Source organism: Mandrillus leucophaeus, unplaced genomic scaffold (genome assembly GCF_000951045.1).
Source record: "Mandrillus leucophaeus isolate KB7577 unplaced genomic scaffold, Mleu.le_1.0 Scaffold1055, whole genome shotgun sequence".
Classification (NCBI taxonomy): Eukaryota; Metazoa; Chordata; class Mammalia; order Primates; family Cercopithecidae; genus Mandrillus; species Mandrillus leucophaeus.
Window position 1 is genome coordinate 511,264 of NW_012098710.1, and position 17,893 is coordinate 529,156.

Below are 17,893 nucleotides of genomic sequence, written 5' to 3' on the forward strand. Positions count from 1 at the left end.
TTGTTTTAGGATACCATAAACTGTGCCTGTATAAGATGGCGAACTTAATAAAAAAATGTTGTAAATATCTGACTGCTACACTGATCAGCCATTTCCCCCACATCTCTCTCCCTCTCCACAGGTCTTTCTATTCCTTGAGACATAATAATATTGAAATTAAGCCAATTAATAACACAACAATGGCCTCTAAGTGTTCAACTGAAAGAAAGTCACACATCTCTCACTTTAAATAAAAAGCTGGAAATAATTAAGCTTAGTGAGGAAGGCATATCAAAAGCTAAGGTAGGTTGAAGGCTAGGTCTCTTGCACTAAACAGTTAGCCAAGTTGTGAATGTGAAGGAAAAGTTCTTTAAGGAAATTAAAAGTGCTACTCCAGTGAACACACGAATGAGAAGAAAGTAAAACAGCCCTATTGCTGATATGGAGAGAGTTTGAGTGATCTGGACAGAAGATCATACCAGCCATAACATTCCCTTAAGCAAAAACCTAATCCAGAGCAAGGCCCCAACTTCAATTATCTGAAGACTAGAGGTGAAGAAGCTGCAGAAGAATAGTTGGAAGCTAGCAAAAGTTGGTTTGTGAGGTTTAAGGGTAGAAGCTGTCTCCACATCATAAAAGTGCAAGGTGAAGCAGCAAGTGTTGACATAGAAGCTACAGCAAGTTATCCAGAAGATCTAGCTAAGATCATTGATGAAAGTGACTACACTAAACAACAGATTTTCTATGTTGATGAAACTGCCTTCTATTGGAATAAAATGCTCATAGGACTTTCATAGCTAGAGAAGATAAGTAAATTACTGGTTTCAAAGTTTCAAAGGGCAGGCTGACTCTATTTTTAGGGACTAATGCAGCTGGTGACTTTAAGTTGAAACCAATGCTCATGTACCATTCTAAAAATTCTAGGGCCCTACGAATTATGGTATATCTACTCTGCCTGTGCTCTATAAATGGAACAATAAAGCCTGGATGACAGCAGATGTATTTACAGCATAGTGTACTGGATATTTTAAGCCCACTATTGAGACCTACTCCTCAGAAGAAAAGATTCCTTTCAAAATTCTACTGCTCATTTACAATGCACCTAATCACCCAAGAGCTCTGATGGTGATGTGCAAAGAGATTAATGTTCTTTTCATGCCTGCTAACACCATACCCATTCTGCAGCCCATGGATCAAAGAGTAATTTTAATTTTCAAGTCTTATTATTTAAGAAATACATTGTGTAATGTATAGCTGTCATAAATAGTGATTCTTCTTATGGATCTGGCAAAACAAATTGAAAACCTTCTGAAAAGAATTTCATGCTAGATGTCATGAAGAATATTCAGGATTCATAAGAAGTGGTCAAAACATCAATATTAACAGGAGTTTGGAAGACGTTAATTCTAACTCTCACAGATGACTTTGAGGGTTTCAAGACTTCAATGGAGGAAGTAACTGCAAATGTGGTGGAAGTAGCAAGAGAACAAGAATTAGAAGTAGAGCCTGAAGATATGAATGAATTGCTGCAATCTTATAATAAAAGTAGAACAGATGAGCAGTTGCCTCTTATGAGCAAAAGTGATTTCTAGAGATGGAATCTACCCCTGGTGAAGATGCTGGGAACAGTGTTGAAATGACACTGAAGGACTTGGAATATTATATAAACTTAGTTGATAAAGCAGCAGCAGGGTTTGACAAGACTGATTCCAATTCTGAAAGAGGTTCTACTGTGGGTAAAATACTATCAAACAGCACCGTATGCTGCAGAGAAATCTTTTCTTAAAGGAAGAGTCAACTGATGTGGCAAACTTCATTGTTGTCTTATTTTTAAAAATTGCCACAGCCTTGGAGAGGATGTGGAGAAATAGGAACACTGTTGGTGGGACTGTAAACTAGTTCAACCATTGGGGAAGGCAGTGTGGCGATTCCTCAGGGATCTAGAACTAGAAATACCATTTGACCCAGCCATCCCATTACTGGGTATACCCAAGGGATTATAAATCATGCTGCTATAAAGACACATGCACACATATGTTTATTGCAGCACTATTCACAATAGCAAAGACTTGGAATCAACCCAAATGTCCATCAGTGACAGACTGGATTAAGAAAATGTGGCACATATACACCATGGAATACTATGCAGCCATAAAAAAGGATGAGTTCGTGTCCTTTGTAGGGACATGGATGCAGCTGGATACCATCATTCTCAGCAAACTATCGCAAGAACAGAAAACCAAACACCGCATGTTCTCACTCATAGGTGGGAATTGAACAATGAGATCACTTGGACACAGGAAGGGGAACATCACACACTGGGGCCTATTGTGAGGAGAGGGGAGGGGGGTGGGATAGCATTAGGAGATATACCTAATGTAAATGATGAGTTAAGGGGTGCAACACACCAACATGGCACATGTATACATATGTAACAAACCTGCACATTGTGCACATGTACCCTAGAACTTAAAGTATAATTTAAAAAAATAAAATAAAATAAAACAGCATGGCAGGCAAAAAAAAAAAAAAAAACACTAATTGTCTGTTTTCAACAAAATAGATTGTATTTTAATGGAAAAAAAAAATTGTCACAGCCACCCCAGCCTTCAGCAACCATCACCCTGATCAGTGGGCAGCCATCAATACTGAGTCAAAACCCTCCCCCAGCATAAAGATTATGACTTGCTGCAAGCTTAGATGATTGCTAAAATTTTTTAGCAATAAAGTATTTTTAATTAAGGTATGCATATTTTTTTTTAGACCTAATGCTACTGCACACTTTAAAAACTGCAGTATAGTGTAAACATAACCTTTATATGTACTGGGAAACAAAAAAAATTGTGTGATTCACTTTATTTTGATATTCACTTTATTGTGGTGGTCTGGAACTAAACCTGCAATATCTCCAAGGTATGCCTGTATTCTCTAATCAAAGAACTGGGCACTCAAAAATAGGTACAGAAATTTGTTTTTTTTTTTTCTCCAAATGTGACCTCTTGGACTATTAAAGATGATTTGGGGTTAAATATTTTTTAAATGGAAATATAGTAAGTTATTTTATCTATATATTTAATAGTAAAGACTTGGGACTTGGGATGATATCTGAGTCAAAATAGAGAGCTAGAAATAAGGAAGGTGGGAAAGATAAGAAAATGAGAAGGATTAAATAAAAATGTCCCAGACCTTCGGTCCTGGAAAGCCAGGTGGCCCAGGAGGGCCTTCTAGACCAATTCTTCCAGGTGTCCCAGGTGCTCCTGGAGGTCCTGGAATTCCAGGAAAGCCTGTAAAATGATAAGTCATTTTTTAACCACCAAAGGAAAGACACTTTAAGAAAGATATTCAAATTCCCAAAGCCACATTCTAATCATGCTTAGTGACAACAGTAAGATGTTAAAAGCACAATGACATTCTACTACCTAAGATTAAGCCTTACAGTCCCTCAATCACCTTACATTCCTTTTATTTTCACATAGAGCTAATGTATGTGGAACATATGCTTTTCTGAAGAAAATGAGGGCTATTATATAATAAGATAGAACTAAATTGTAAGGAATGAATTCCACACAAAAATGCCCAAGAACTTTTCTTCTGCTTATATCTGGATGCAGTATGACAAAGGGCCTACCATATAATTTTGGAAATGGACTAAAACTAACTGCAGATATTATAGATACATATACACATAAAATCAAACCCGATAACTTTTGAAAGCATTTTGTATAAATGAGTAAAGATATATTTAAGAACTGTCCTCAGACCACTGTGTGCTCTTGCCATTTGTGAGAATAAATTCTGTGAGGAATAAAGCAGAACTGAAGCATAAGCCCTAAAAAATTTCAATAAATCAAGAAAATATTATTTAGCATAAAATATTACTTGGCTACACATGTGCAATAAGTCTGTTTTCTGTTTAAAAAATCCATTAACTCAATAAATAACAAGTGCACACTATGTGTTAAGAACTGTTCTAAACCCTGAGAATACTATGGTGAACACAAAAGACAATTCCTGTAATTTCTAAGCTTATATATCACTTTTGCATATCTAAAATGTAGATATTTTCCTGTCTGGACTGTTTTAGATAAAGATAATGAATGAACTTACAATGAAAATACACTAAGATTTTTTATTTACATTCTTTATAGCACAGAGAAAAAAGGTACAATTAATATATTTTATTTGTTGAATGAATTTTATCAAAGAATAACATCATGCTAATCTTCTAAGCTACCCTGCCTGCTGCCCATTCCAACATACCTTTGGCACCAGGTGGTCCAGGAAGCCCAATTCCAGGGATACCTGGTTCTCCTTTGCTACCAGGTATCCCTGGCAAGCCTGGTTGCCCTGGGAGTCCAGGGTCACCTATGGAGAAAGAGCAGTTATGGAAAGGAAAATGTTCAAAGAAAGAAGCCGCCAGGGCTGGGTGCAGTGGCTCACGTCTATAATCCCAGCACTTTGGGAGGCCGAGGCAGGTGGGTCACCTGAGGTCAGGAGTTCGATACCAGCCTGGCCAACATGGAGAAACTCCGTCTCTACTAAAAATACAAAAATTAACTGGGTGTGGTGGTGGGCGCCTGTAATCCCAGCCACTTGGGAGGCTGAGGCAGGGAGAATTGCTTGAACCCAGGAGTTGGAGGTTGCTGCAGCAAGCCGAGATCACCCCATTATACTCCAGCATGGGTGACAGAGCAAAACTCCGTCAAAAAAAAAAAAAAAGCCATCAGTGTTGAAGATACTTTGAAATAAATTCCTCACATACCTGGAAGACCTACTTCACCATCTCTGCCTGGGTTACCAGGCAAGCCAGGCTCCCCTGGCTGGGTTATAGTCTGACCTGGATCCCCTTTAGGACCTGAAAGCAAGAGTAAATCAGTGGTAAATGAGAAGTATTTACTCGACTAAAGGTCTCTTTTTAATTAAAAACAAAAAAGAAAACTATCAGTAATGTTTTGAAAATGTAAACTAACAAAAATTCACAAGAAAAACAATCTTCCACTATATATTCAAGAAAGATATAAAACAGAAGGATAGAATTTCAAAAAGAAAAAGGATATGACAGCCTTAAGGACTTCTATGATTCAAGATGTATAATGGTTAATTTTAGGTTTCAACATGGCTAGATTAAGAGATACTGATATAGCTGGTAAAGCATTATTTCTAGTTATGTCTGTGAGGCTGTTTCCAAAAGAGACTGACATTTGAATCAGTGAAATGAATAAGGATGATCGACCCTCACCCAATATGTGTGGGTACCATCCAATCAGCTGAGGGACCGGATACAACAAAAAAGGCAGAAAAAAAGGTGAATTCACTGCTCTCTCTCTTTTGAAACTGGTACACCCATCCTCTCCTACCCTTGGACATCACAACTCTGGGTTCTCTGGCTTTCAGATTCTGGGACTTGCACTAGCAGCCACTCAGGTTCTCAGGCATTCAGACTAGGACTGAGCCAAGCTACTGGCTTCCCTAGTTCTTCAACTTACAGGTGACCTACTGTGGGACTTCCCAGCCTCCATAATCATGTAAGTCAATTCCCATAATAAATCACCTCTTATCTATCTATCTGTTTATCTATCTATCTATCTATCATACCCATCTGTCCATCCATTTTAGAAAACCCTAAAACAGGGTGTTATCTATGTAAGTATTTTTAAAATGTAGGCCAAAAGAGCATTAAAAATCAAACTGTAGTAAACAAGGAAAATACTTCTTTTGGCTAATAGGTACATTTAGGTTTTACACGTGCAAAGTTCAAGTGTATCTACTTCTTATTAATGGAAACATGAACTTGAAATGGGCTCAAGAAAAAAAAAAAAAGATTTCCTAAACATGACACAGAAAGCACTAACCATGAGAGAAAAGATTGATAATTTTGATGATGTAAAAGTTGTTTTCTGCTCATTGAAGACACCATACAGAGTAAAAATAGCAAGCCACAATAGGTAAAGATTTCTTTTCACAAAATACATAGGTAACTAAGAACTAATACACAGAATATATAAAGAACTCTTCTAAATCAATAAAAAAAATCCAATATAAAATTGGTCAAAGTACTTGATTAGGCATTTCACAAAAGCAAATTCAAATGACCAATAAACACATGAAAAGGTGCTAAACTTTAATATAATCAGAGAAATGCAAAATATCACACTCAACAGATTGGCAAAAAGGTAAAAGTCTGACAATACAAAATGTTTCCACGGATGTAAATCAACATAAAATGTTCAACACTGCTTGTGGTAGTTAAAAATTGGTACAATTGGTCTGGATATAGTTTGTAATTATCCACTCAAGTGGAAGATGCACTTATCCTATGCTTTGAAAATGCTAATCTTAAACACATACCCTAGCCCAGGTATTGGTAAGCATTTTGTGTAAAGGACCAGAGTAAATACTTTAGGCTTTGTGGACCATACGGTCTCTGTAGCAACTACTCAACTCTTCAGTTGTAGTGCAAAAACAACCACAGACAAAGGTGAATGGTTGGGGAAGTGTTCACATAAAACTTTTATTTATAACAGGTGGTAGACTGGATGTGGTCCATGGACTGTAGTTCTGTAGTTTGCCAACTCTTGCCCTAGAGAAGTGTAAGCACATGAACACAAAGAGATATAGGGATCTATCTATCTACCTATCTATCTATATGACTGTACACAGAAGCATTATTCATAATAGATCCAAACTGTAAATAACCCAATTGACCATTAGCAATAGAATGGATCAATCAACTGTAAAAAACACACACACACACGCACACACACACACAAACATACGTACAATGAAATACTATATAGCAATAAAAATTAACATACTATATATAGCCACACAAAAAGTTAATATAGAAAACACTTACCCTATGATTCCTTTAACATGAAGTTCAAAAAGAAACAAAATTAAAATACTCTGTTTAAAAATGCATACAGAGGTCACAAAATAGAGGGGTAATGGAAGAAAATTATGTAAAAGTCAAGACAGTAGAGGAAGAAGGGACTTGTGATTAGGAAATGACAGGGAGAGAAGGTTAGGGGTTTCTAGGATGCTGGTAACATTATATTTTTTGATGTGTGTGGTAGTTACCTGTGTGTTTCTGCTATAATTATTTATTAAACTTTGCATTATGTATCATGTACTTAAAAGAACAAAATTAACAGTAACAATGAAACAGTCAGAGAAGATTTAAAGAGAAACCCCCTTACAAAAAACATTGTGATCCCTTGCTTAGATGCTCTGAAGAGTTCAAATATAAATGGCCAGGGAATCACACCTCTTGGGAAAGGAAGCCATGAGTAGCCAAAACATAATAAATTTCTGTTTTTAAGCACCAAATTTAACACAAAACACAGTAGACTTACCTGGTATTCCTGGCTGGCCTGGATTTCCTGCCACACCTTGTATGCCTTTTTCACCTACTGGGCCTGGAGGGCCAAAACCAGGAGGACCCATAGGCCCTATATTCCCTGGGAGGCCTGGTAAACCTGGGTTCCCAGGGGGACCTCTTTCACCCTTAAAAGTAATTCCACCCTAAAAAGGGAAAAGTTTAATACAGAAACATATAGATACAACAACTATCTGTAGGTTGGTACTGAATACAACTGGGGAAAGGCTATAGCCATAAATAGTTCTTCTTAAAAGCTATACAAATGAGTGGTATTATGGGATGGTATGTGTGATCATTCCACTTACTCATTCCTCCAACAAATATTTTTGGGCTCCTACTATGTGTCAAGTGCTGGTCATACAACAGAAAACCAAAAATACAAAAAAACTCTGGCTTTATGCAGCTTACATTTTAGTGTAAGTCAGAAGGGTTATAGTCTAGATAACATTATAAAATATCACTTCCTACCTAAATATCCTGGGCTGTGTGCTATGTACAAAATAAGATTGTTCATTTATGTTAAATCTTTCAGTTCTGTGGCACATTGAACATGGCTATCTACTTGTACTGATCTCTAAGCTTACTATATATATATGTGTGTGTGTATATATATATAGAGAGAGAGAGAGAAAGAGAGACAGAGAGAGGGAGAGAGAAACAAGTTAAATTGCTGGTTATGAGGTTTATTTATTTATTTATTGTGATGGAGTTTTGCTCTTGTTGTCCAGGCTGGAGTGCAGTGGTGCAATCTAGGCTCACTGCAACCTCTGCTTCCCGGGTTCAAGTGATTCTCCTGCCTCAGCCTCCCGAGTAGCTGGGAGTACAGGTGCCCAACACCATTCCCAGCTAATTTTTGTGTTTTTAGTAGAGACGGGGTTTCACCATGTTGGCCAGGCTGGTCTCGAACTCCTGACCTCAGGTGATCCACCCACCTCGGCCATGCAAAGTGGTGGGATTACAGGCGTGAGCCACCATACCCAGTCATGAGGTTTAAATAAACCCAGGGAAAGATATGTGGGGGTTAAGAGATGGGGAACCTTATACTGTCTCATAAACATCTTAACCTCTTGCCCACCTATTCATAGAAAATATTATTCAATATTAAAGGGTTAAGAAAAATAAGTTTACAAAACAAGTGAAAGAAAAGAGTAGTGAAGAAACCCTACAGTCAGTAACAATGTGCCATTACTGTATGGTCACACTGTTTTAAGCATTGATTGGGTGTTTATCTCAGCATCAGGCCCATCCTTTAAATTAACTTAGAAAACATTTCTAAGTGAAAATTTAACATCACAAAATGAAAAACATCAAACCAACTCACAGGCTCTCCTTTCGGGCCAGGAAGCCCTGGCAATCCATCCTGTCCAGGAGTGCCAGGTAAACCAGGAAGCCCTGGAGCTCCAGGGGAACCCAACTCTCCTTTGTCACCCTTCATTCCTGGAAAAGTGAGGATATCACCAGGTTCACCTTTAGATCCAGGAAAGCCTGGAGCACCTGGAGCTCCTGGAATGCCCTGAAGTGGGTAAGGAAAAAAAGAGAAAGAGTGGAAAAAGAAGAAAGAGAAAAAGAAAATCAGTTTCTTTTTTTCTAACATTTTCTTCTCTCCAGTTTACCCCTTCAACCCACCCAATAACATTTAATGTACAAAGGGCTGAATCAAGTGAGGCATATGAGTCAGGAATAGTCAAGGAATCAAACAAAGTACAACTTAATAGAAAAATGAAATTATATACGTGTGTATGTATATGAATAATTGAAAATCAATGTGTAAAATGCCTTCCTTCTACTTCTTTTTGTTTTATAATATACTCAAAACTTACTGGTAATCCTTTGGAACCAGTTGCACCAGCTTGTCCTTTTTCACCTTTCTGTCCAGGGAAACCAAGGGATCCTAACACACACACACACAAACACACACACACACACACATATAATAATGTAAGCTTTGAGCTTGAACTCCTGACAAAGCTCATACAGAAATCATCAAGTCAGAAAGTCAAGTTTTTAAAATAAGAATCCCATTCAATCCCATTTAAGTCACATTTGTATTTTCCTTTTATGTTCTCAAAATGAGATAATCATCCTTTTTAAAATAAATTTAACATCTCATGTTACATACAATATTGTATTCTAAGAAACTTCCAACTCCAAAGCTGTCCTTCTCAGACCTTGCAACTAGCAAATACTATGCACAACGTTTCCTGGGTTCCTATGATGTTTTCATTTGCCAAAGGGAGAAAAAGATTATGAAAAGGTCTGAATATCTTTGTTCTGACTTACGCAGTTTTTGTAGATCCTTACCAGTCCTTTCTTTGGTTTGTCATTCCCTGAAATTTGGTTTATGAGAAACATTTGCAGCCCAAAGACTAGAGGAAACATTACTAAAGCAGTGGTTCTCCAAATGGATTCCTGGACCAGTGGCATCATCACCACCTGGCTACTAATTAGAAATGCTAATTCTTGAGCCTTCATCCAGGTCTACTGAATCAGAAACTTTGAGAGTGAGGCTCAGCAGTCTGGGCTTCAAAAAGCCCTCCAGGTGATGCACTCTCAAGTTTGAGAACCATGAGACTAGAGGTACAAGGCTAGATTACTAACGTCCAATAATGTCTACAAGATTTGTTGAAAGTATTCCCAAACTCCAAATGAATTGGTGTCCTTCACAGACTCACTAGACAGAAAGGTAAGAGATCTGGTCTCTATTCCCAGCCCTGACTCAACATAAAATGTAATTTCAAGAGAATACTGGGATATCCTAAGGGGCAGTTAAATGAAACAGTTGAGGGTCTGACAGATATCACATACAGTTTTGACTGGAAAGGGGGATAGATGAGTTATATATAGAGAGAGGAATACTGGCAGTTGATTGTCAAACTCCGATAGAACCCCTATTCCTGAACGACAACATGTGATACATCCCCAATGACTGGAATCTCTGCCACTGGAAACTATATTCAGGGGCTAGGTATTATGAACTTTTCTCCCAGTATTCTGGAAAAAAGAAGTCTGACTCTGTATAAGTGATTTTCTTCTTCGTATGGAAAATGGGGAAGATATATTTCCCGAAATTATATTGTCAAAATGCTTTAATAGAAAATGTTGGTAGCTTCAGGTATTAGAAACAAGAGCATAATTAATTTGATAACGAATAGAGGCATTTCATACTTAATTATTTATAGATATGAGTGACTAGCTATAAAAATGAGAAACGGTAACATTCTAAAAGTATAAGCTCTACAAAATCTAGCCAAAAAATATTTAGAAGGTTGCCCTGAGGCAGAATGGTTTACCTGGAGGACCTGGGAGACCTGGCAAACCAGGTTGACCTGGAGGCCCTGAAATACCAGTTCCAATGCAGTTGAAGCAAGTGTCACCTTTGTCACCTAGTGAAATCATAATAACAAACAAATGTTACTGAAAGGGGTACATATACCTTCAATAGATTGGTTCTAAAAATGTCAGCACTAAGGGACAGCATTTCCACTTAATGGTGTGATTGGAGAAGCCTATATCCTGAATCAATTTATGACAAATAAATTGCTGAGTGCTTACTGTGTGCCAAGAACTGTTCCAGATGCTTGTGTTACACTGGTGAGCAAAAGATAAAAGTCATGGATAAAAATTCAGGTCTACATGCCTCACATTCTACCAGGGGAAAGGGATAATAATCAATAAAGGAAATGAATTATCAAAATGTATATATGAAATATTTTAATATAATATTAAGTATAGGCAGGGTGTAGTGGCTTATGCCTGTAACCCCAGCACTTTGGGAGGCTGAGGCAGGCAGATAGCTTGAGGTCAGGAGTTCGAGACCAGCCTGGCCAACATGGCGAAACCCCATCTCTACAGAAAAAATAAAAACATTAGCCAGGCATGGTGGTGCATGCCTGTACTCGCCAGGTACCCAGGAGGTTGAGGTGGGAGGATTGCTTGAGACTTAGGAGATCAAGGCTGCAGTGAGCTGTGATTGCATCACTGCACTCCAGATTGGGTGACAGAGCAAGACCCTTTCTAAAAAAAATTAAATATATATTAAATATTTAATATGCTTTAAAAGATATTATTTTTATAGGAAAAAACAGAACTACATAAGTGGTATTGAGTATGCCAGGGAAGGGTGGGGGATTGCAATTTTAAATAGGGTAGTCAGGATAGACTTGATTGAGAAGTTGATATGTGATAAAACTTAAAGGACATGACATGTGCATAAGAGTGTAGAACATTCCAAGCAGAAAGAATAGCCATGTTTGGTATATACGAGGAACAGCAAGCCGACCAGATTGCTAGAGCAGAATGAGGGAGGGGAACAAGGTCAGAAAGTTGACAGTTTACAACAAATGGCATATAGGCATATAAGAAACATAAAGGCTGTGGTTTTTACTGTGAGTGAAATGAGAATCTAGTAGAAATTTTTTTTAAAAAAAGCAACTTGTTATAACTTAAATTTTTAAGGGATGACTCTAGCTGCTATGTTAATAGCCTCTAAAGGCAATGATGGAAACAGGGTAACCACTTAAGTGGCTACTGTCGCAACGATCTAGGAGAGAGATGGTGGTAGCTCATCCCAGAGTGACTGCAATGAAAATGATGAGAACCGGTTAGATTATAGACATATCTGAAAGTAGAGCCAATGGGATGTTCTCATGGATCATATATGAAATACAAAAGAAGAGGGGAATCAAGGATGACTCCAAGGTTCTCAGCATGAGCCACTAGAAGACTAAAGTGGCCTGCTTTTTAAGTAAGAAGCATAAGATGTGAGTGGAGCAACTATGGGGAGGAGGTGGCAGAAATCAAGACTTCAGTTTGATCAGGATGTCAAATTCAAAATGTTGACTAGGCAAATGGATACACAAATCTAGAGGAAAACAGTTATATCTGGATAGGAGGCATAAATTTGGAAGTCCTGGGCAATTAGGTGGCATTAACAATCACGAGACTGAATAAATGAGTTTAGGTAGAAAAGAAGAACAAGGATTCAATCTTGGAGCATTTTAAACTTAAAAGTTGGATAGATAATTCTAAGATGCATACAAAAATGCAAAGAACCTAGAATATCCAAGAATTACAATAAAGCCACAGTAATTAAGATAGCATCGCATTGGTGCAAGGAGAGACTAATGAAACAACAGAAGAGAATACAGCAGTCAGAAACAGACCTACACACATATGGTCATATGATCTACAAAAAAGTGCTAATGCAATTCATTGGGATAATTGATGATCTTTTGTTCTATAGTACTGACTCAACTGGACATCCATATGGGAAAAATGAACTTTGATCCCTACTCCAAACTACACACAAAAATTAATTGAAGAAAGATCAAAATGCGAAAGGTAAACAATAAAGCGTCTAGAAGAAAACACAGAGGAATATCATAAGACCTTTGAGGTAAGTAAAGATTTCTAAAACGGTGCATAAAAAGTACTAACGATAAAACAGGACATTGATTAATTTGATTTCATTTCATTAGCAACTTTTGTTAAACAAAAGTTAACAAAAGAGAAGATAGTTTTAATACATATATCCAATAATAAAATTAAAGATAAACACAGGCACTTTACAAAAGAGAATATAAGAACCAAAAGAAAGTAGTTCATAATCAAGTCACTAAGCAAATGCTAACAAAAATCACTTTGGAACATGGTTTGGTAATATCTATGAAACAAAACCTACACCTACCCTGTAATCCAGCAATTCAATTTCCCGATATATCTCCAATAAAAATTAGTGTTTATGTCCTACAAAAAATACATGTACAAGAATATTTATGACAGCTTTATTCACAATAGCTCCAGACCAAATGTCCATCAACACTAGAATACTGAGGTAATGTGCAGTGGAAAACCAAAGAATGGTGGAAAAATACTGCAACAAACAAAAACATAGATATATCTCACATATATTATATTTAGCTAAAGAAACCAGACATAAAAGAACTCATACAGTATAGTTCCATGTACACAAAGTTCAAGATTAGGCAAATTAATATATGCCAGAGGATAAAATAGTGATTACCTTTGGGGGGTACTGAGTAGGGAGTACAAGAGTCTTCCAGGGTCCTGAAAATGTTCTATATTTTGGTTTAGATGGTAATTAGATGGATACACATACACGCACACACACGTATGTACACCACAGAGGAATGAAAAAGAACAAGAAATGTAATGTACTGAAAGCCAAGGGATGCAAATGTTTAAAAAAGGCAAAAAGCAAGCAAAAAAAGGACAGACCTGACATTTGGATTAGCAGGATATAGACTGCTGGCAACTGACCAGCATTTGTGGAGTGGTAGGCAGTGGGGAGTTGGGGGAAGAGGGGATAAAATCCTGATTGGAGTTATGTTTAAGAGAAAACAAGAGGAGAGTAGAAAATTCTTAGGAAGTTTTGTTGCAAATGGGAATAGAAAAATAGAGAACCAGCTGGCAGGGAATGTAGGATTACCCTACTTTTTTTAGATAGGTGAAAAAAGCATATTTGTATGCTCCTGGGAATGACTGAATAGGGAGGGAAAAAATTGGTGATGTGGGAGAGGCAAAAATTGCTGGAAAAAAATCCTTGGGGAAATAAGAGGAAATGGAATCTATTGTATAAATAGAAGAACTGGCTTTAGATAGGAGCAGTAGTTATATGCAAGAAGGGAGACTATGAGCACAGGCACAAGTAGGTAAGTAAATATGGTGGTGACAATCTGTGAAAGTTCTCTTGTTACTGCTTTAATTGGTCAGTGAAATAGGAAGCAAGGTCAGAATAGGGGAGGAACTGCTAAAATTTGAGAAGAGAAGAAAAAGTGCAGGCTCAGAAAATGTGGAAATTTGGATAATGCTTTTGTTCCAAGTGAGTATAATGAAGTGAGAGAAGGGCAAAGGAATCATGGATTTATGAATAGAATTGATTACAGTGATTGATAATGGAATTTAAGCTAGGTTAAGAGGGAAGAAAGGACATCAAAAAGTTAAGCATTAGTCAAAGTTGCTAGGTCTCAGTGGGGTTGGAGTACTGCTGGAGTCAGGTTACTAGAGGTAGTAAGCTAGAAAGAAGAGAACGATGCAAAAAATGGGATGCATGAAACCAAGATCATGTAAGTATAACACTATTGGTAATGAGATGGTCTTGGGGTATGACCATGGGAATCAGTGGCTAAGGTGTGACGGATGATACAGGGGATTTTGCTGATGATTTGAAAGAATGAAGAAAATGAAGAAATGAATATGTCTGGAGATCAAACCTTTCATTCCTTGTTCTCCTTGGAGTCCTTTATCACCTGGAGATCCTGGGGGGCCTGGAGGGCCTGCTTCACATATCTCATCACCTGAGTAAGATAAACAAAGGATAGTAAGCTAATTGTTGTGAAATATCAAGAAGATTAAACAAAAGAAAGCCTGACAAGCTTTTCAGTTACTTCTCTGAAGAAATACAAGTACCTATAAGCAAAAGGAAAATATAACATTGTTGATAAATACTATTTGAAGAGCGAATGTAAACATCCAAGAACTACCAAAACCCAAAAAGTAAAGCAGTAGTAGAAATTCTTAGATATCAGAAATGCAACAAATGAGGCCAACCTTTAGCTAGAGTTACTTATAAACAAAATAAACAAAAACAAAAAAAGAACTTAATAGGAGAAAAATATAGCTTACTAGGAGGGATGTGAGGTCCAGGAGGGCCAGGAGGCCCTGGAAGCCCAGGAGCCCCAGGCTGTCCATCAAGTCCAGGAGGTCCAGGAATGGAAATTCCAGGTGGTCCTTCATCACCTTTCTGACCCCTTTCTCCAGGAAATCCAGGAGGGCCAGGAGGACCCACAACTGCAGCCCCTAAGATTCAAAAAAGTGATCAAAATGATCTCATCTTAGAGATGTTACTTTAGTTATCATTGAGACATTAGATAATGATAAGATCTTCCTTTAACATATAATTCTGGTTATATATTTTTTTTTAGGAGATTCAAAACTCTGAAAAAAAGGCTGAAAAATTTCAAAGAATGTAAGTAACAGTTTGAGGGTAGGAAATAATAATTTAAAGTAGCTTTATTACTTTTGGAAATTACTAGTAACCCCATCCTTTGACACTATGATCTGATAATCTTAAAAATACCAGAAAGTCATTAACAACATAAAAAGGTATTTCGAAGTTCCCATATAAACATGGCTCTGTTTCTGGACATTCTTCTGTTACACTGGTGATTCATGCACCATTAACACACATTTTAGTTACTATAACTTAATAATGTTTCCAAAACTGCTAAGGAAAATATGCTCATCTTTGTTCTTTTTTAAAACCATCTTCACTACACTTACAAATTTACTTTTCTAAATAAATTTTAGAATCAACTTGTCAGTTTCATTTTCAAAAACTGGTTGGGATTCTGAATGGGATTAATTTGAATTTAAAGATTATTTTTTGGTAGAATCAACTGTTTATAATATTGATTTTTCACATCGAGTAATAATTAAGTTTATTTCTCCATTTATTTAGTAATTTTATATTATTTAATAATAATTTACAAAATTCTGCAAAGAAGTCTTACACATGTATTGTTTGGGGTTATTCATGGGTTTCTTTTATAACTACTGTGCATTTTAATACTATTACAATTGTGAAGTGTATTTTTTTCTCTTACATGTTTGCTGGTGAAGAGGAAGGCAAATTAAGTATGCTACTCAGATCTGGTCATCTTGCACACATACTCTCTTTAAGATCTGGGAATTTGTCAATGGATTTTTTAAAGCTTTCTGGTAGATAATCAGATGGTCTCTGAATAACTGAAATTTGGGCTTTTTCCCCATTCTTACCACCATTTTTTCTTCCAGATTTAGTGCATGGGCTAGGATCTCCACTTTAAGGACAAACAGCATTGGAAACTCTAAGTATCTTGATCTTATTTCTGACTTGAATAAAAATGTTCCTGATGTTTCACCACAAAGCATGACATTTCCCATACAGTCCTGCAGATAGATTCATCAAGTTAACGTAACTCTCTTTTAATTCTAGTTTAAGAGGTTTAGCTTTCTTTTAAAAATGAATGGGTATTGAATTGTATTGACTAATTTTTCCGCATCTGTTGGCCTGTTTTCTTTTACTCTGTCAACGTACTCAATCACAGTAACCTCAATCCATCCTTGCAATCTTGGAGTAAAATCTACTTGGTCATAATATCATATAATTTAATGTGTTTCTGGATATTTAGGATTATTGCTTCTACATTCATAAATTAGACTGGGTTATTGCTAGTGTTATCTCCTTAGTTGTTTAGTATCAATGCTATTAAACTGACTTTTTTTGTTGTTATTTTATAGCATACCTTTTGCCTTTTTTTTGGTGTTTTTGTTTGTTTTTGTTTTTTTACTTTAAGTTCTAGGATACATGTGCACAACGTGCATGTTTGTTACATATATATCCATGTGCCATGTTGGTGTGCTGCACCCATTAACTCGTCATTTACATTAGGTATATCTCCTAATTCTATCCCTCCACCCTCACACCTCCTCCCACCCCACGACAGGCCCCGGTGTGTGACGATCCCCTTCCTGTTTTCCACAATGGTGGAACTAGTTTACAGTCCCACCAACAGTGTAAAAGTGTTCCTATTTCTCCACATCCTCTCCAGTACCTGTTGTTTTCTGACTTTTTAATGATCACCATTCTAACGGGTGTGAGATGGTATCTCATTGTGGTTTTGATTTGCATTTCTCCGATGGCCAGTGGTGATGAGCATTTTCTCATGTGTCTGTTGGCTACATAAATGTCTTCTTTTAAGAAGTGCCTGTTCATATCCTTTGCCCACTTTTTGATGGAGTTCTTTTTTTCATGTAAGTTTGTTTGAGTTCTTTGTAGATTCTAGATATTAGCCCTTTGTCAGATGGGTAGATTGCAAAAAATGTCTCCCATTCTGCAGGCTGTCTGTTCAATCTGATGGTAGTTTCTTCTGCTGTGCAGAAGTTCTTTAGTTTAATTAGATCCCAGTTGTCTATTTTGGCTTTTGTTGCCATTGCTTTTGGTGTTTTAGACATGAAACCCTTGCCCATGCCTATGTCCTGAATGGTATTGCCTAGGTTTTCTTCTAGGGTTTCTATGGTTTTAGGTCCAACATTTAAGTCTTTAATCCATCTTGAATTAATTTTTGTATAAGGTGTAAGGAAGCGATCCAGTTTCAGCTTTCTACAAATGGCTAGCCAGTTTTCACAGCACTATTTATTAAATAGGGAATCCTTTCCCCATTTCTTGTTTCTCTCAGGTTTGTCAAAGATCAGATGCTTATAGATATGTGGTGTTATTTCTGAGGCCCCTTTTCTGTTCCATTGGTCTACATCTCTGTTTTGGTACCAGTACCATGCTGCTTTGGTTACTGTAGCCTTGCAGTATAGTTTGAAGTCACGTAGTGTGATGCCTCCAGCTTTGTTCTTTTGGCTTAGGATTGTCTTGGCAATGCAGGCTCTTTTCTGGTTCCATATGAACTTTAAAGCAGTTTTTCCAATTCTGTGAAGAAAGTCATTGGTAGCTTGATGGGGATGGCATTGAATCTATAAATT

At 37.1% G+C, this 17,893-nt stretch overlaps 1 protein-coding gene across 1 annotated transcript in view; it reads right to left on the reverse strand.

Annotated features, from left to right (window-relative positions):
* Positions 1 to 17,893, reverse strand: part of COL4A5 (collagen, type IV, alpha 5) — a 272,036-nt gene that overhangs the window by 101,900 nt on the left and 152,243 nt on the right. The window contains exons 20-28 of the mRNA XM_011982572.1: positions 15,005 to 15,178; positions 14,593 to 14,676; positions 10,651 to 10,743; positions 9,181 to 9,251; positions 8,682 to 8,873; positions 7,335 to 7,503; positions 4,742 to 4,834; positions 4,240 to 4,344; positions 3,166 to 3,263 (exon numbers count right to left, since the gene is read on the reverse strand). Coding sequence (XP_011837962.1) covers positions 3,166 to 3,263; positions 4,240 to 4,344; positions 4,742 to 4,834; positions 7,335 to 7,503; positions 8,682 to 8,873; positions 9,181 to 9,251; positions 10,651 to 10,743; positions 14,593 to 14,676; positions 15,005 to 15,178 — 1,079 coding nt within the window. The remainder of the gene's footprint in view (positions 1 to 3,165; positions 3,264 to 4,239; positions 4,345 to 4,741; positions 4,835 to 7,334; positions 7,504 to 8,681; positions 8,874 to 9,180; positions 9,252 to 10,650; positions 10,744 to 14,592; positions 14,677 to 15,004; positions 15,179 to 17,893) is intronic.